Source organism: Calonectris borealis, chromosome 4, assembly GCF_964195595.1.
Source record: "Calonectris borealis chromosome 4, bCalBor7.hap1.2, whole genome shotgun sequence".
In the NCBI taxonomy this organism is placed as follows: Eukaryota; Metazoa; Chordata; class Aves; order Procellariiformes; family Procellariidae; genus Calonectris; species Calonectris borealis.
This window is the reverse complement of record NC_134315.1, coordinates 69,520,710-69,541,012: the sequence shown is the minus strand read 5'-3', so window position 1 is coordinate 69,541,012 and position 20,303 is coordinate 69,520,710. Positions and strand designations below refer to the sequence as shown.

The following is a 20,303-nucleotide window of genomic DNA, read 5'->3' as shown; positions in this document are numbered from 1 at the left end:
TCTTCTCCAGGCTGAACAACCCCAACTCTCTCAGCCTTTCTTCACAGGAGAGGCGTTCCATCCCCCTGATCATTTTTGTGGCCCTCCTCTGGACCCGCTCCAACAGGTCCATGTCTTTCCTGTGCTGAGGACTCCAGAGCTGGACACAGGACTCCAGGTAGGGTCTCACCAGAGCAGAGTAGAGGGGCAGAATCACCTCCCTCGACCTGCTGGCCACGCTGCTTTTGATGCAGGATACGGTTGGCCTTCCAGGCTGTGAGCACACATTGTCGGCTCATGTCCAGCTTTTCGTCCACCAGTACCCCCAGGTCCTTCTTGGCAGGGCTGCTCTCAATTTCTTCATCCCCCAGCCTGTATTGATACCAGGGGGTTGCCCCGACCCAGGTGCAGGACCTTGCACTTGGTCTTGTTGAACCTCATGAGGTTCACATGGGTCCACTTCTTGAGCTTGTCCAGGTCCCTCTGGATGGCATCCTGTCCCTCAGCCACGTCAACCGCACCACTGAGCCTGGTGTCACCTGCAAACTTGCTGAGGGTGCACTCGATCCCACTGTCTGTGTCATTGATGAAGACATTAAACAGCGCTGTGGGACACCACTTGTCACCAATCTCCATCTGGACATTGATCCGCTGACCACTACCCTCTGGATGCGACCATCCAACCAATTCCTCATCCACCAAACAGTCCACCCATCAAATCCATATCTCTCCCGTTTAGAGAGAAGGATGTTGTAGGGGACCATGTCAAAGGCCTTACAGAAGTCCAGATAGACAACATCCATAACTCTTCCCTTGTCCACTGATGTAGTCACGCCATCATAGAAGGCCACTAGGTTGGTCAGGCAGGACTTGCCCTTGGTGAAGCCATGCTGGCTGTCTCAAATCCCCTCCCTCTCCTCCATGTGCCTTAGCATAGCTTCCAGGAGGATCAGTTCCATGATCTTGCCAGGCACAGAGGTGAAGCTCACAGGTCGGTAGTTCCCAGGGTCCTCCTTTCTAGCCTTTTTAAAAATGGGTGCAATGTTTCATTTTTTCCAGTCACCAGGGACTTCACCTGACTGCCATGATTTTTCAAATATCATGGAGAGTGGCTTGGCAACTACAGCAGCCAGTTCCCTCAGGACTCTGGGATGTATCTCATTAGGTCCCATAGACTTACATATGTTCAGGTTCCTCAGGTGGTCATGAACCTGATCTTCTCTTACAGTGGGTGGCTTTTTATTCTCCTAGTCCCTGCCTTTGCCTTCTGCAGCTTGGGTGGTGAGGCTTGAGCACTTGCCGGTGAAGACTGAGGCAAAAAAGTCATTGAGTACCTCAGTGTTCTCCATATCCCGGGTAACCAAGTCTCCTGTTTTGTTCCGGGAAAGTTGAGGGAAGAAGAAGGAAGGGGGGGGGGATGTTCGGAGTGATGGCGTTTGTCTTCCCAAGTAACCGTTACGCGTGATGGAGCCCTGCTTTCCTGGCGATGGCTGAACACCTGCCTGCCGGTGAGAAGTAGTGAATGAATTCCTTGTTTTGCTTTGCTTGCGTGAGTGGCTTTTGCTTTCCCTATTAAACTGTCTTTATCTCAACCCACGAGTTTTCTCACTTTTACCCTTCCGATTCTCTCCCCCATCCCACCAGGGGGGAGTGAGCGAGCGGCTGTGTGGTGCTAGTTGCTGGCTGGGGTTAAACACGACGTTGTCATAAAAGGAGAGCCTAGGAGAGCTAGGACTGTTCAGCCTGGAGAAGAGAAGGCTGGTGGGATCTTTCCAATCTGTATAAATATCTGATGGGGGGGAATAAACAGATGAAGCCAGGCTCTTCTCAGTGATGCCCAGTGGAGGGAGGCAAGGGCACAAATTAAAACACGGGAAATTCCATTTAAACATAAGAAAACACCTTTTTTTTTACTGTAAGTGTGGCAAACACTGGCACAGCTTGCCCAGAGATTGCCCAGAGATATTAAAAACCTGACTGGGCACAGTCTTGAGCAACAAGCTGACTCTGCTCTGAGGGAGGAGGTGGAACTAGACTTCCTACCTCAACCATTCCGTGATTCTCTGAAAAATAATAATCCACAGGTTCTGCTGTCCGAAATGAATCAATTGCTTGTAATCGCGCTCTTAAGCCCCAGCTTTTCTTTACAAATTCTAGCGTTTAGGACTGTGAAGAAAGCCTTCCTAAAGTAAATAGAGGATTACTCACAACGTGAAGTTAGAGGCTTTTTGGCAGATGTAAGCAAACAGCAACTGTAAGAAGGTGTGAATTGTTCTAATTAACTCTGTGGGTGCATAGCTGGGGAGATATACAAGGGCAATTTAAATGCCAACATTTCATCACTGATCACTTTAGCAGAAATCCTCGGGGCTTGTGCGTTTCACAGTCCCCTAAGGCCTAAGGACATTTTCCAGGGTGACAGAAGTGCCAATAGTCCCCTACACAGAAGTCAAACCCTCAAGGTGTCCCTTCATTCCTGCAGTGCAGTTACAGTGGTCTCAGGGACAATGTAAGATAATTTAAAAGTAGGAAGTCTGGCAGCAGGCTAAAAGAGACCAAGAAGGAAAACTGTCACTGGCAACTTGTGAAGAAATGGAAACTATAGTCAGATTCACTCTAACCTCATATTCAATTTATTAAAGTTCTGACTTTCTTAACTAACCTAGTGATGACCTAAAATTCAGAACTGGTTGCTGTAGATGGTTGCAGAAGTTTGGTTCGCTGCCGAGTACAGGAGACCAGGATCAAGCACAAATACTGCCGGAAAATAGTATATATGAATGAGCACGTCTGCAGATTGAACCAAAAGAGCTCTTGCTATCTACTTTCTAGATGCTTTCAGCCACACAAAATTACAACATCAAGAGGTATATTGACCTTAACGTGTCTTTAAAAAGGGATTAGGAAGGAAGACACATGCAAAATACTTCATACTAAAAAATATGGTATCTGTGCAACCTGAACAGCTTGATTATTTATCAGGTTCAAGTTAAAACTCTAAACCGTCAGGAGGTATTTTTCGACGACAGTCACAGAAGAAAGTAAACACGATTAAGTGTGGTCACAGCCACGTCAATCTCACGCAAATGCTGAAATTTCACTCGGCCAAAAGATATGGCCTTGCCTTCACCCTGCTCACATCCCAACATTCCCACAAACTGTTAGGAAAAAAAGGAGATTAGTTCACTGTTTCCCCTGAGCTGGTTTACAATGTGGCCACACAAATGCTAGTACTGCTGCGTTGGAGAATGTGCAAAGATGAGGCCCAGGGAGCAGGCAGATTTTCCCCTTTAGGTATATTAAAGTTACAGTGGAATTAGTGCTTTAGAGAAAAGAAGTAGAAGGAGGGTATGAGTATGAACAGTAACAGGAGAAACATGTACATCTCCTGAATAGTCCTGTAGTTCCAAACGTACGGAAATCTTTGTTACATGTATTACCTTAGTTCAATAAACATAAATATGGGATAATGCCACTAATTACATCATCAATAAAAATACAACGGACAGTACCAAAATCCAAAATTTTTGCACTATGTTTCCAATTTTCTACTGAAATAAGTATCATGCTAGTGATTCAGTATTGGCTTCCAGACATTTCTGAAGAGGAAGCATGGCCTACCTGTCATTTTACAGGTCAGTAAAGAATGTGGAGACACAGTGACAGAAGAGGCTCTGATACATTTTCAAAAAGGTACTTGAGAACAGAAGCTTTATTGGCTTTATTTCATTGAAATAAATAACACCGGTAAATTTAGCTCTGGCACCAATGGACAAAATTAAAAAAGCCAGGGCTATTCGTGGACTACAACTCCCCAAAACCTACATCCTCCAGTTCCAAAAGTCTATTTTAGCCATATTCACTTACTACAATCAAAATTACTGTTTTGCAAGGAGTAGTAAATTTTCACAAAAAGATGGATTTTTTTTTTTTTTATTTAATCCTCTACAGATGAGATTGACCGTGCCAAATATTGAAACAATGTAAATGAAGGAGAATACCAGGTCCTTGGTGAATAGGAGAGAAAATAAGGAAATATTATTCTACTACACACAGATATTCATGGAGAAAAAGTACTCCCAAAAACCCATGGCTGGAGTCTTTGCCAATATTAATGAACTAACCAGAAGAGGAATAGTGAATATCACTCATGTGGGTTTCACGAAGGCAGGTTTGATTTACAGAATGAGTCAGTGAGATAGTGGAAAACTATTAAAACACATTAAAGATTGGCTAAGGGTCAGGAACACCAGCATAAGATCAAGTTTTTAATTTATCTAGCGATCTGGACTGTACTATATAGTCTGACATAAAACTAAACTCTATTCTGTCAAAAGAAGAGTCTTATAAAACAGAAGATAAAAATGCCCTTTTAAAGCGACTGTTTGAAATGAAAATTTTCATTTCTTCTCCCTACCTTTTGCTAGGCCAAAAAAGGTCATTTTGCTATTCTTATAGGGGAAAGCTGAAATTATTGAATTGTTTTGGATATGACTTTGTATTAGATATGACTTTGATACTATGGTAATTTTTAAGCGAAGTGTGTTCGATTGATATGGACATCAATACTATTTTATTTTATTTCCATTTTTGAGTAAAAATGAGCTTATTTGGACAGTAATAACAATACTGAAAAGTGTAATGTAACTACAACTAACTTTGTATGGTTATTAACATACAAAATACTTTAAAAAGGAACGGACGTAGTTCCCCAAATCTATCCAATACTTTCGAACTATGTACTATAGGAAACTACTTTGTTCCCTTCTCAGAATATTAAGAATTCACCACAGATTATTAGGGAGTTACCATGACTTCTGCAGGGCTGTTGAGTCCCCTTCTGACAGCTGTTGGAGATTTCATTGTCATTTCCTTGTCTGCATTTCCATGCAGACTTAAAAGCTGCTGCATGACAATCACTTCTCTATCTGTGATACTGCTGCTGATCAGGATTACTTCACCTTTATTTCAGTCCAAATCCATTGCTATATCGTTATTTATTTAGTTTTTTTTTTCCTCCAGTAAATGCCCTGATCAGTGCATTGCTCTCACACATCTTTTAATACATCTTTCCTAATTATTTCATACTCCTTGGGGATCTTATATACTCAATGCCCTACAAAGTGTGTTCTTCCTCTTAAATACCCAATCTTGCAATTTTCTTAAAAACTGGCTACGAAGAAAAGAGAAGTGGTTTGCACTGAGGAGGCCACTAAGCTGAAGTCTCAAGAACTGAACTTTGGACCAACCATACTTAAAAATCCTCTATAATAGCTTCAACACAAAAAAACCCAGCATTGCATTAATGAAAGCAATATCATCAATATGCAGAAATTTCAGAGTATTAAAGAAATAATCTTGAGAGCTAGAGTAACAAGTGAAACAATTCAAATTACAAGGTCATATGTCTAGAAAGTAGGAAGAAGAATTTCTGTTGCACGCTGAAATCATCAGCTGAAATTGTAAAGGAAAAGAAAAACATGTTACTATTTGATTAGCAAATGAACTGAGAGTCATCAGCATGTTGTAGTTACAAAGGCTGTGATTAATCAGGAGAGGCATTTCCAATATACATATAAAAGATTGCATGCCGCTGAAAAAGTCATTGGTAAGACTTCCTGTAAAATAGCATATATAGTTCTGAATACTCATATTTGCAGAAATTAATTGCCCTAAACAAAGGCAGAAAAAGGCTATGATGTCAGTCAGAAAATGGAAAAACTAACAAACTAAAACAGACTAAAAGATGTTGGCTGGCTTGCTTTTCCAAAATGAAGACAAGATTGGGGGATGTAAGATGGCACATCAGATGGTGAACATCACAAGGGAGAAAAATTATCAAAGTTGAAGGACAGCATTGGTGAAACAACAAAAGTAGAACTTGCTGTGAATAAATTCAGGCTGAAAAGAGAGTGGTCCCAGCCCTTCAAAGGGGTGAGCTTCTGAAACTGTCCTCATACAAATAATAAGGATGATAGGTTTAAGACGGATCTTGATAATGAATGAGATTACATAATATTGTTACCTATCACAGAAAAGAATTGGATTTGACACATGAGATATCTTACTATCCTATGTTCCTGTCACTTTTCCCAATTCCTCTGCAGCTAGGGTGCCAAGAAGTCTGCAGACAGAAAGTTGGCAGGAGTCTAGGGATACAACCATCCATATCGGTGCTCTTTTGGGAAGAAGCAGTATGCACATGGGGTTCCACCAAGGCCACCCAGACCAACTGGCAGCAAAGGCTTCTTCATGCCACTCTGCCTGCCTGAGTCAAGCCTGGTTGCAGAGAGCCAGCACAGAGCAGCAGCTCAGACCCCACGCTTGTTCATCAGCCTCTGCTAGCTGTGATGACAGTGGCACGGAGTCGCATTTTTGGATATGGGTACTGCTTAATGAATGCTCTTGGACATTAGCAGTTAATCTGCTTGGATTTTAGTTGATGACTTGAAGATGACACTGGACTGGGAATTTCCTATAATTTTTTTATGCTGTTCTTTTCTACTTCTTACTACCCTGTTTCAGGAATGAAGTAACCCAAAACAAATCTCAAGTGAAGGCATATATACCATTTATCCATAGGACACCACATACACATTTCCACAGCATTTTCTGTTACATCCTGTTGGCCTTTATAATGGTTTGGTACTGTTCCTTTATGCTACTCTCTGCAGGGATAAAGTTTCTTCTGAGCTATCGATAGCACTACATAGACTATTTCTTCTTGCAAGGCTGAAACTGGTAGGAAATCTACCTGTGGGTATTCTGCTGTTCTTTTACATGAATATCATATTTGTAATTGATTAAAAATTTAAATCACATTCCTGGTGCTACTGTGAAGTTGCACTTCAGGTCCAAGAATTTATTATGAAGCTGAGAAAAATCATATATTTGGAATGATAGGGTTGTTCCAAAAATAAAAATGAAGCAGAAACTGGCATTTTTTATTTTCAGTATACATGCTGCTATTACATATCAGAGTCTTATAATCATAGAGCAATATGTATTATAATACACAGACCTATCAAGGTAATAGTTATATTCCATAAGGCAGAATATGGGGCAGCATAAACATGCAAAACCCAGTTCCCTCAGAAGCCTTAGGATGTCCTAACCAACTAGATACTTTACATCTTTTAAGCAGAAGATTAAACATGTCACCAAAACCCATCCACAGTTTTAGTGGCCTCACTTAAAATGAAGTCTTACCGAGAATTAAAATTCTTATACATTCCTCTTGGTATGATGTAAGAGTATTGCTGCTAGAGGCCATGTCCTCTGAGGTATTGAGCACTGCCTGAGGAGTCTTAAGAGTTCTCGTCTTTCATCTGGGTATATGAATATTCCATGTTATGCCAAGGTCAAAAGCCAGGACTGAAGTGCTAACCTGGTTTACATTTTAATACTTAAAAGCACCACACCTGATCTGGTCCTCCTCGCCCCATGTTACAAAATTCACTACTTCCTTGCAAAAGTGTGGCTGAGGCTAGCCTGAAGACCCTTGTCCTTATGCTACAAATTTTCTTCTTCTTCCTGCTATACATATTTACCCTTAGACAACATCTAGCTCTTAACCTCATCTGCCACTTCACAAGCTGTCAAATGACTATTCAAGCATTAAAAAAAATGAAGGGTCTGTTAAGTTGTAAATTAAATGACAGTCTATAGCTGAAAATTAGCAGTAACGTGCCCAAAACTTTATTGATTGCTAAGAAAAGGTGAATAACCCCCCCTATGGCTGGCTGTGTAATTACTGACCTTTAGAACCCAAGAGCCATTAATTTAAGAACAGATAGCAGTGAACTAGCAAACGAGTTATTTTGCAACAGGACAGCAAAGGCACATATCAAGTTTTTGCACGTTTTCAGTGCCACCTTGTATTGTTACATGCCTGTATTTTCCATTTTAATGCAAAATATAACCCAAGCTACATCTGGACATAAAATGCCTGTCAACTAGTTCAGAAGAGCAGTGGGAATGTACCCACAGATACTGAGGCCTTTCAATATGTTTTAAGAACTCCACATCCTTCCAAAAAGGTTTCTAAATTACTGTTAAGGCAGGAAAATTGTATTGCCAAGTTCAGCCACTCTGATACACGTACTGCAAACTTTTCATCTGTACTCTGAGAGATGGGGATGGAAATGGCCAGTGACAGGAGAACAGCAGACAGTAATCCAACATCAGTAAAGTTCCTTTACATATGGGAGACACACAGACAAAAAAGCCCCACCTCTGCTAATACTGCTGAATTTAATCTGTTATAGACTTTTGTACAATTCAGGAAATAGTGGTTTAAAGACTATTAATACAAATGCTTCAGCAATATTTAACTCTTTCCTTGTTCTTCTTAATAATAAGCACTTATTGTGATGGAGAGAGAGTTAACTTTTGACAAAGCAAACTACATTTTAAGAGCATTGGTCAGATAGTGGAGTTTACAAAATTTTAAAAAGATATATTAACTGGAAGTAATGAAAGAAAAAGGTATCTGACCTGGTGCAGCTGTCCTTCCATGAAGAGTAGTTTCATTAGGCAGGAGATCTTTTGAGTTGGAAGTGAATGGTGATTGTCTAAATGAATCTTCAGAAAAGAAAGGGCTACAGGAAAAAAAAAGACATCTTTTTGTAAAAAAAATAGCAGTTAATGGAAGAAGTAAATATGATTTTTGACTCTAATATCTTAATATCATAACAAATACCATCTTGTTAAAAGCCCTGTTTCATTTACGAATTCACGCTGAAAGATATGCAGACCGTGAGGCAAGGTGTAGAGAAGAGGCAGGCTTTGGTAAAATTGCATCTCAGAGTGAAAACTGAAGTCCTCCCAAAGGGCTTTAAACTACATTTGAACATCTCAGATTTGCTATACCACATTACAATATGGATCATTAAAATTAATGCTTCAAAAATTTGTATTCTACTGTCATATCTGGAGAGGGCAATCAGGAAAGGTGGAAAATAATATTATTTAATAATCTGAGGTACATAGTAATTATTTTTAAAACAAAACTTTTCAAATTTTAGGTTAAGATGCTGAATAGTTCTCTTTTGACATGGCATTCTGTGAATGAAATTAACTCCATGAGATTGATTTTTAAAGCAGAAATCAATTCATATAAGCTAACTGAATGGTTATTTCCCAAAGAGTATTAATTGCAAAAATTATCAGCTACTTGACTCCAAAAACCATAGCATGTTTTGGTTTTAATTAACAGGCAGTAAAAAGTCAATTTTAATAGTGAATTGGCATTTCTGTCAAAGTATTTTGTTTTCTGCTCAATTAAAGATCATAACACAAACAAGAATTCCTTGTCTACAGTACAGACAGACATCAGTAGGAGGTACATCAAAAAATTCAAAATGGAAAAGGACAGTCTTTCTTGGAAAACTGTTTTCTAAGGCAGTGCATTCCATCTGCACGCAAACTATCGATTTCTTCTAAGCAAAATGAGAATTACGTTAAATCTGATCTCTCTCATATTGAGAATCCTTAACAGGCTGGTGTATAGCAGGTGTTTTAAAGGTGCAGGACAGGAGGCTGGCTCATTTCTGCAGCCTGATCTTATTCAGTAATGAAATCCAAGAACCTTTTCAGGATCAGGAACGTGGTATGAGGTCTTACGAAGCGTTGCACAGTGGGTAGTCCAGACCCAGAAAGTATGTGCCAGCAGCACCAACCAAGTTGACCCTACCAGTCCAGATACCGAAGGTGTCAATCTGAACAACGGCACTTGCATAAGTTTTCCCTCATACAGTTTTTCTGCAGAGTGAACAATGTGTTCTCCACTGAGTCACTTGTATTCTTAGTCATATCTCCTCTGCCTTTGGGAAACTTGTTGAGAATTAGTTAACTTGATCATGTAACGCGTTTGGCAATCACGTTATTTACTTTCTCATTAAGTTTTTTGGCCGTTATTCATTTTGTGCTCTTCCATATGTGACAGTTAATGGGATATTTTGGTATTTCTACAAAAGTTTGAACATAACCATAAACACAGTCAACATCAGGTTGTGCTGATGGTAAGGCATGAAGCTGCCTCAAACCTGAACAGTTCAGTGTACGCAGGATAGCTGAACAATGCATAATACTCAAGAAAACAAGTGATCAGAATAAAGCAAAGCAGCTTTAGTCCACATGTGCAAAACTTAACTTTTTCCAAGACTCACATTCCCACTCAGGGGTGACATAATATAAAACAGACTGACGCTGTACAAAAATATGGCATCATTTATTGCAACATTCCTCTCACTGGTTTAATAATGATTTGAAAGAAAAACACCAATAAAAAAAGTTTTATTACTGTTGTAACTCTTCAAAATCTTGTAATCCGCTCAGGTTTCCATGTTGGCCTGCCTGCTTGTGCCTTAGATTCAGTCACTGGGACATTGTTCGTTGCTGGTTCTTAGCAAAACGGATGATGCAGAGCTTATCTATTTCAGGCTAGGCCATATATCATGAGCAGGTTGCTGTTGAAGACTGCATCATGTTGTGTCCCAAGGATTTCCCTCTGCGCCATCGGCCTCCGCTGAATTACAGAACCATCCTTGGATACCTCTTTTCTGCCTTCCTCTAGAATGACAGCGGAGTCTCTTCAGTGTCGGCCCTATTATTATTTTTATTTCAGCAGATATGTCCCCCAATTGCCAGTGCAAAGTATGGAGGGAGGAACTCCTGCTTCACAGTAAGAAACTACATAAATTGTTCTCAATCACTGCGCAAAGTCGCTTCTGATGAAGATTAAGCTTTAGGATTTTTTTTTCTGGCTGCATTTTTCCAGTTTTATGGCTACACAGTTCTCTAGATGAAAGAAACTTATCTTGGCATCTAACGCTGGCGTACTCACTTCCAGATCATTTGCTTCTCCACTTTCTGTCTTCATATCACAGATGGCAGGCTCTATCACCTCACTCAGCCATTGAATTGTGAGGAATCCTTGCCAGTTTCGGCTGCTTTAGCAAAGTCATATGGAAGTATACGCTCGCAAAGTCCAAGAATACTCACAGGAGGAATAGCAACAGATAGGCGACAGTTAGAAATGTTAATACGGAATAAGACAGCAAAAAGTGCTTGCGTACCCCATCTCGCTGGACTTTGCTGATTTAAGACTCTCACCAATGACACAGCTTAATCTCTCTGCTCCCCAGCTACTCACAGGTGGACAACACTGACCTCACCTTGGCTCTCTGCAGCTGTCAGCAAACTTCATGTAACAATTGTGGTTCAAATGCCTTTCTGTCATTACTCCAGATGTAGGTTGGTGAGCCAAACTGCAACACCACACGTTTTCTTAATGCAGTCTGAGTGCCTCTATCCTCCACTGGCTACTCCATCACATTCTATTTTTGAGAAGGCGTCATACCCTTACCAGTAAAGACTTCCAGCTGTTTGGTTTTGGGTGGGGTTTTTTGGGCAAGGTCTTTCAAGTCAATCTGAACACGCAGGATTTAGTAGAGTGACTCACTTCCCCTTAAGAAGTTCTTCTCATTCATGTCTTCTTCTGTTGATAGATAGGTAAGATAAGAAAAGCACCCAGAAGAATTGAATCAGGCACCCAGCATTTCATGCCCTGATGGGTAGCAGCCATTATCAGGACTTCTCAGTAAAACTCAGTGCAAGTTTGACAACAGCCACCTGTGCTACCCTCTTAAAAGTTGTCAGCCAGAAGAAGGTGAAGTTATCTTTGAACTGTCCTCAGCCTTTCCAGTATGAATTCTCTTTGATAGATCCAAAAGTAGCTCTGGATTCTCACACCAGTCCTGCTGGTAACATCATGAGACACTGAAATCTATTTTCAACTGACTATTTGTCACCCCCTCCCTGCAATGCACACTGGATGGTTAATGAATAGTTGGACAATATGTGCATTTATCTCCATATGTATCTCTCAGGCTTATGCTTTTTAAGTAGTCACAGGAAGGCTATGCGGGCTGCATATCCCGCAAATTCCCAACCTAGCAAATATGGGAAGCACTCACAGTAGCCAGAAGTTAAAAGCTCAGTTTAATTATCTTTCAACTTGTAATATCAAAGAGTCCCTAATGGACATTTACTGAGCTGGTCAGTTTATTAAAAACAAATTATTTATTTATTACAGCTACCATGAATGAATGGGATAGGCCTAGGAATTTAAGAACAACATTAAAATTTAGAGATCTTTTCTTCTACAACTGAAATGCTTTTCAATTTCTGTCTGGACAAAGTTGTCGTAGTTAGCAGGCACTGAACACGCTGGGAACTTCTGTAGAAGGGGCTGCAAAGGCACAGAAGGTCTTACTCTATCTTTGAAGGAACTCTTTGTCACTTCAGCGTGCTCAGCTTCCAACCCATCCTCACTGACTACAGAACTTTCAGGTAGGAAATAAATGTACCCTTGCCCCCAAGGTTAAGTGAGAGCTGAAGCAGGTATCAAAGATTTAAGTTTTAGACTTGGCAGCCAATTCCTCACCATGGGGTCCTAAGTTTTTACCAATTCTAGCTACCACTTATTACATAAGAGCTTTGAATTTTCCCATAGGGACACCTCACTTTGCTGCTCACGTATACGTAAACAACTCGTGGGCTTGTTCCCAGCCACAACACGGTAAAGCGCATATTTCTTTAACAGCACATGCTAGAATTGAATCATGTTTTTAATTCCTGGATAATTTCATTTATTGCATCAATGTGACTGTAATCTTTAACAAATGTTTCATTAGCATTGTCTTACGGTCTGACTTTTAAAAATTCATCTCTAGAAGGCATTGAGATGATAGAAATACTAAACTGAAATTTTATTGCAGAAATCCAAGTTTGGCAGAAGACTGAATCAAAATCACCTCTTACATTGGTCCATGTCTTAAAATCCAGTTGTCAGCCTGTTCTTCCCTCAAGCACTGCATAGACTATGCAGTTTCTTTTAAGTTTCAGTTTTTGTAGGAAAAAATAGAAAAAATAATTCTTAAAATGATGTGCGAATACTTGATCAAAGAGAAGAGTCATTTTGGCCCAAAGGCCTTTTGTCTCACGAACTCTAAGCAATCAGGTCTATAGGTGTAATTTTTCAGATATAGGTTACATTACTCATGAAAATATCTTACACTTGTAGTATCAGGTCACATTTGCAGGAGGCAGACACATTTGAGTTCACACGGCAAAATGAAGCAATGACATTTACACTACAGCTTTGCAGGTAAAAATGGACTGTACTTACCTGGCTGTAGTTCTGATGGTGTTATCTTTATTGTGGTTGTGCTCTTTGCTCACCTTTTCTGCAGGGGAACATACATGTTTTTTTGTGATTAGCATATGTCATATTTTCCCTATCAGGTTTTATTCAGTAGGACTATTTTAATGCTTTCTGATAAGAGCATAATCCACAGTAATTTAGGGTAAATGGTTACAGCATGATTAGAGAGTGGGCATGACTTTATTTAAACTAACACCCAACAAATTTTTTCAGCTTCATATTTCAGCGTTAGTGCTCCATGCAAAGTGTGCAATACAAGCATTCATTAAATACAGTGCTGATATCATTGCCTTTTTGTAATAGCTGAGGTCCACCTTCTTTGTCAAAAGAAATGGACAGCGCAGCCCCAGGAGCACTGCATGCTGCAGCCACTGGCCGCTTACGCCAGTAACTGCCATCTATAGGTTCCCCTATCCTCGCCTGGATCAACCAGTTGTCACAAATTATTTAATTAGCTTTCAAAAATACAGGAGTTGAACTCCAGCTTTTCCAATTCAGTTCAAATATTGTGAACCTGACCTGACTGTCACAGTGCTCTAAAGCATATGCTAACTATGGGGGACATTTGGCAAGGCTTTTGCATTTCAAATGTGAGGGTATTATTTTTCAGCCTTAGCAATCTCACACTTTCATAGCACCTTAATGGTTAAACACAATCTCTTTTTGTTCTTTAAATTCAACGATCAACTATTTCCACTGCTTTTACCTGATAACTGGAAGAGCAGCTCGGATGCCATCTTCACTGATATATCTTGGCTGAATAGATTTCTTTCTGGGAGCACACGACCTTCTGGTGCCTTCTGTATGTGTTCGTTAATGTCTCGCCCTAATAAAGTGCTGTAGCCAACATTTTGGCTGGGTTGGCTGGGTGACACTGAAGCCTGCGAATCATGAATGTCAACTTCCATTGGTTCTTCCTTTATCTTTACCATCTGGGTTTCTTTGTAACTCTCAGCTGCAAATACGTATTTCAAAAAATAAACAACCGCCACAATTATTTAATTAGGCTACAATTTTTCAGAGTAGTCAAAGCAGGAATCACAATTCCAGACTTATAATTTGTATACCGTATCACTGCAAATGGTAAGGGAAGCAAGCAGCTGACTGCTACAGTATTCTTCTGGGGGTATAAATAGAAGCAATCTCTTGAAAATAATTTTTCAAACTGGAGAGCAGAAAACAGTTGCATATTTGTAAATATGAGAGTTATATCACTTTCTATGAATACTGGGTGATCACACACCAGTTAGTAAAGCTTCGTTTTTATTTATTAAATGAAGTTGCAACTACACACCAGCTCTCCAAAGGTGGGCACTGAAGACCTCTTACAAACTCTAAATTACTCTTTATCAGCAGAAGTAGCAGCGCAGACAGTCAGAAGTATTGGTATGGGGATAGGGATGGAGGAGGAAACCTCATCCTCTTCAGCTCTCTTTCTCTTTTATGGAAAATTCCAGACAACTATGTGAAGAACCGATTTGTTATACCTGCATATGCTTTTAAGATGAGAGGAGTATTCTGGGGCCCATTATTTTATAAAGTCTGATTTTGTAACAAGCATAGATATTCCCTCATACATTACAAGATCCAATAACCTTAATGACCAGTTTCCATAAGCCCATATCCTTCCCTCCTTGCCTTCCTCTCCAGTGGCCTAGGTCTAGCAAACAAAACCATAGTCTAGAAGCCAATTTGTAGTTCACTTTCTACACTTGAGATTCCCCAGGTGCTGCTGAATGCTCTGGTTTGGTTGCAAGATAAGTGACCATTTTTTCTTCAGAATAAAAGCTCTGAAATCCCAAAATCAGGGCTCCAAGGTAATTTGCCTACAACACCCCAAATACCTATAGAGCCCTTTTGATTCAGACTTTCTGCTGTGAAAAAAAGAAGTTGAAGACCTGTAGAAGACCTGTAGAATTTATTCTTAATTTAGTTTCAGAGAAAGTTGATGAGTTTTGTTAATGATCTTCATTCAGAGTGCTCCTGAAAGGACACTGGTATCATGGCAGAACTGCCCAACCAGGTGTTGCCTCTGCTGGCTGGATGCTGACCAGACACTCCGGAACAGGCAGCCTAAGACAGGCAATATGCCTGGGAGAATCAAGAAAATAAATAAATGCATGAACACAGTTAAATACCAGAAAGGCCATCCAGGTAAGGAATCATTCCAACAAAAAAATGTACATGGGATTTATTAATTTTGCCTAAACCCGTACATGTACTTCTGGTGCTAGCCAAGATACTGAAAACCTTAAGGAAAATCTGCTTCTGTTTACTCATGATTAGCACATGCCCTAAGTTGTCACCTATGTAGCTCCACAGCTAGAGTCAAGGGAAAACGTGAGTTTGAATTGCTCAGACTTCGTGAGCCAAAGAAGGAAAAGGCAACCCTAGCACCCAGGGAAAGAGGCCGTGGTAGAGGGTAGGGACAGGCACGCTGCAGCACACACAGCCAGAGAAGCAGAGAGCTTAGATGCTGAGTGGATTAGGACCTGAGAGAGCAGTCTGGCCCTTGTCCAGACTGGGGGGACATGATCAGATCTGTCACTGTGGGCCAGCGTGTTAACTGGTGCAGACAGGGGCTGGCTATCCTGATAGCATCAGGTCACTGATGGAGGCACTCTGCACAATGAGTTTCCTCACATGGAAGTTTCCTTGTCAACTGTCAAATTTTACTACTTAGAAGGCTCTGATATTAAAAATAAATAAGTGAACACCAGTTCATATGAAAAAGCCCAAACACAAACAGTATTTTCAATTAACTTTGGGTCAGAGAGAAGGAAGGGGGGGGGGGGATGGGCATGTGTGTTTGAATCCACTAACTCCACTTGATAAATTAATCTGTTGCTGCTCTCTCTGTTTCCCCCCCGCTCTCTAACTCACATATGAATGTGAGCCTCACAGATTTTATTCCAAGTGTGAATGTTTCAAACACCACCAGGCCTTTTGTTTTCAATTATGCAATATTATAATGAATCTCAGAGGCACCAAAACATGGTTTGGTCATCCCTGATAATATTCACAAGCTAGTCAACTGGTTGGTGTCATCTTCTAGTCTCTAGCCAAAGACGAACAGAATCTCTTTAGCATGAAGGCATATGCATTCCACATAAAATTAAACTGATGTGTATCACCAAGTCCTTTTTCATTCCTCTGGTTTCTTCCTCTCCCCACATTCCTGTTGTTCTTAAGTGGAGAAAAAGTGGCTTTGCTGCCTACAGCTCTTTTAAAAAAAAAAAAAAAAAAAAATTGAAGCCAGGAGATAAAAGCTACTTGGATATGTTCCAGGAACGATTTACATGAAGTGCTTTCAGTCTTTTCTTATGACATTTCTTGACCTTTAAAAGAAACGTATAAACATTGATAAAGATCTTTACCATCTATGATCCACCAAATACATTTCAGACTTTGGAAATTTTCATAGTAAGTTCTCAACTGAAGACAAGTTAGAAATATCATATAATGCCTTTTTTGTGCTGTTAAGCAGATTTTTCTTTTTTTTTTTTTCATTTAAAACTTCCATTAGCCTCTTACTATAAAACCACAGAACATTGCATCTGTGTTGAAAAGTGTAAAAATAGCACGCTGTGCATTGAAAGTGAACACAGAACAGCAAAGGAACAGCATCAGCATCAGGTAACACTGTCAATCAAAAGCTCAGGTAACTCCGCAAACAAATGACTTCTTCAGATGTCTGACAGACCGAGCTCTGCACCCAGCTACCAAATTTAGGTGCAGAGTCAAGCTGACCTTTGCTGCTCTCTCTGCTTTTAAAATATTCTTTCTATTTCTGTTCCTGCTCCACAGTTTAATTCCCTGTCCTGCAAATGCTTTTGAACCAAACTGATACGACCCCAACTAAGGCCAGAGTTGAGCAATACCGATGACCTTTTCTCCCTCACAATCAGCTAGCACTCAAATTGCCCTAACTAAATTTACATATTTGATCATTTCCTTTGACCTTTATCTTCCCAGCTGCACTCTTTTGATCTGACAGAATGTCCCTGCCAAATGTGAATCCCGTCATACTCCGATTCCCAAAAGCAAACACACACAGAAGACTGAAGGAGGGTCTCTATGATAAGATTTTACAAGAGCTAACGAAAGGGAACCACAGTCAGTCTGTCCCATGAGCAGCAATCACAGGCATACAGCCCACTGTGCTAGATCTTGTGCTGGCAAAAGACTGTCATTAAGGTTATGCCCATAACCATTTTACCATACAGGCAAACTGTAACTTCTTGAAGATTATTTTCCCTTCTGTACTGTACCGACAGTTCATTTGTGGAGTAAGGTGATATCCCTTATTTCCTTACATAGGTATCTCACGTGGTCATAGCGCAGCTAAAGTTTTTCAAGTCAAGGACTGGTACACCGAAAGGTCTCTTAGTTCAAATAATTAAAATCATGATAGCTTTGGCTTTTTGCCACTTTTGCATTTCTCCTTGAGTAGATGGGCTATGTTAAATAAACTGCAATGTATCAGAACACGAAGTTAGTATACGAGAGTAATTTTCTTCACGTCAGATTTTTATAAAAGTACAGACATCTAATTCCTAGCAAAAATCAGCGGGGAATAAAGACTCAAGTAGCTTTAAAGTATCAGGACCGTGATCTCCTAAACATGGTCTGCTATTCATTCAAAACTAACCTAGACGAAGCTCAGAAAAACAGCACAGCAGTGAACATTGCTCATCTGGCAGAAGATGAACTAAATCACCTAATACGCCTTTTTCTGCTGTAATACGGAAACAGTTTAACAAAATAAGAGAAAATTATTGCATACATGGATGTACTATCATCAAGCCACAGAAATGCTGTTTCTTTACAGAGCAGTTTAACTTTTCATCAGCTTATCTATAAAAGCTTCAATGAACTTCACCCTATTCACATCGAGTGAGACAATTTTCCACATCAGATATGAAAAATGCAGTATTGGACAGGCTTGTTCCAGGAGGAAGTAATTTCTTCCACAGCTTTCAGGTTCTCTGGCATTCACAAGTGCAAGGAATTGCAAAGTAGTGGCACTTGCTAAAAAAACCCAAACACAACAGAAACATAGAACAATACTTGTGCTACCTAAAAGCTCTGGGTACAGCATTCATCCCTGAAGGCTTGACAATGTCACCTCAAGAAGGTGTAGCAGCAAGAGTGCCTCTGAAATTTACTCTCAGACAACACCTATCTACAGCCTAGGACAGAGATTGCCAAGTTTTAGAAAGAGCTTATTCAAGCTACTTCTCTTAGAAAGTTGGGACTACCACAATCCAACGCAAGTTGTGCACAAGTCAGCAATGTGCCCTTGTGGCAACCAAAGCCAACTATATTCCGGGCTAATAACTGTATTATCAAACCTGTAGCCATCAGATGGAGACAGGAGATTCTTACCCTCTATTCTGCACTTATGAGACTGCATTTAGAGTACTGTGCCCCATTTGGGGCTCCCCAGTACAGGACAGACACTGACATCCTGGAGCATGTTCAGCAGAAGGCTACCAAAATAGCTAGGAGGCTGCTGCAGGGACATAAGAGGAGAACAGCGAAGAGAGCTGTGTTTGTTCAACCTTAAGAAAACAACACTAAGGGGACATTTTATTGCTGTCGACAACTCTCTAAGGTATACAGGGAAGGTATAGAGAAGGTAGAGTCCGACTTCTTTCAGAAATGCACAGTGATAGTATAGGAGTCGACAGACAACTTGAAACATGGGAAATTCTGTTTATATATGGAGAAAAATAAATTCACTGTCAGGATGGTGAAATGCTGGCACAAGTTGCTGAGAGAGGTTGGGTTCTCCATCCTTGGACACATTCAAAACTTAATAAGACCCTCAGCAGCCTGGTCTTGTTGGACCTGCTTTGAGCGAGAGTTTGGATTAGATGAACCCTGGAGGTCCCCTCCAAACTAAATTATTCCATGAATCATTGGCACTAGATCAGATCAGCTGCAGGTTTATCTAGCAGAATTTTCAAAACCTCCAAGCAAGGGAAAGCTACAGCATCCTTGGGTAACACTTGTTCTAGTGCTGCGCTAGAAATTTTTCTTAATGTCCACTCTGAACCTTCCAAGCTGCAGCTGGTGGCTGTTGCCCCTTCTTTTACCATCTGCTACTACAGAGAAGAGTTTGACTCCACTGCTTTTCTAAGTTTCCTTCAAGTAGTTGCAGGCTGTGATTAGATCTGCCTTTAAGTCCCTCTTTGCCAGACTGAACAGGCCCAGTTCCCTCAATACCTCCTTGTAGGTCATGAGCCCTAGACCCTTAATCAGGTCTGCTGCCTTCCTCTAGACTGTCTACTAATTCCCAACAATCCTTTTGAACCAGGGAGCCCAAAACTGGTACAGTATTCCACATGTGGAAAGTAGAAAGGTTAAGGAGCATCAGGGAATCTGAAAAAGGGATAGACTGGTGGAACCAAGCTCTGCCCTCCCTGAGACAGAAACAGGAAGAGCCAGCAGACAAAACCCAAGATACCCTGTATCCTCCCCCCGACCAGGCTGAAGGCAGTAGCTTAAAGGAAAGGAGTGAATGGAGGCAAGTCCACGCTCGGGGCGGTAGGCGAACCCCCTCCTTGCCCACGTCGCCTTCCCAAGTGCCTCTGTACAACAGGTATGAGGCTCTGGGTGGGGAAGGCCAGTCATGTGGATGACAGTCCATCTACACCAGAGGTGTTGCCAAGGTCAGAAAGGCCTACCCCCCATATTAGGACCACCTCCACAAGGAAGAAAAGATGGGTTATAATTGTAGGTGACACCCTTCTAAGGGGAACAGAGGGTCCAATATGCCAGATAGACCCTTCTCTTAGAGCAGTCTGCTGCCTCCCTGGGGCCCGGGTTGAGGACATCTCTAGCAAACTTCCTAGCCTGGTACGGCCCTCGAACTGTTACCCATTACTGCTCTGCCATGTGGGTGGTGATGAAGGCGCAACGCATATTCCAAGGGCAATCAAAAGAGACTTCAGGGCCTTGGGATGGTTGGTAAGGGAATCTGGAGCACAGGCTATTAGATAAGAATCAGAGACCGAGGCAACAAAGGGAACCTTGTGGTTGGTGTCTACTACAAGCCGCCCGGTCAAGGGGAGCCTCTTGACAAAGCTTT

The 20,303-nt window shown here is 40.9% G+C and overlaps 1 protein-coding gene across 1 annotated transcript in view; it reads right to left on the bottom strand.

Annotated features, from left to right (window-relative positions):
- Positions 1–20,303, bottom strand: part of ZNF827 (zinc finger protein 827) — an 87,950-nt gene that overhangs the window by 24,771 nt on the left and 42,876 nt on the right. The window contains exons 7-9 of the mRNA XM_075150482.1: positions 13,914–14,162; positions 13,172–13,229; positions 8,476–8,579 (exon numbers count right to left, since the gene is read on the bottom strand). Coding sequence (XP_075006583.1) covers positions 8,476–8,579; positions 13,172–13,229; positions 13,914–14,162 — 411 coding nt within the window. The remainder of the gene's footprint in view (positions 1–8,475; positions 8,580–13,171; positions 13,230–13,913; positions 14,163–20,303) is intronic.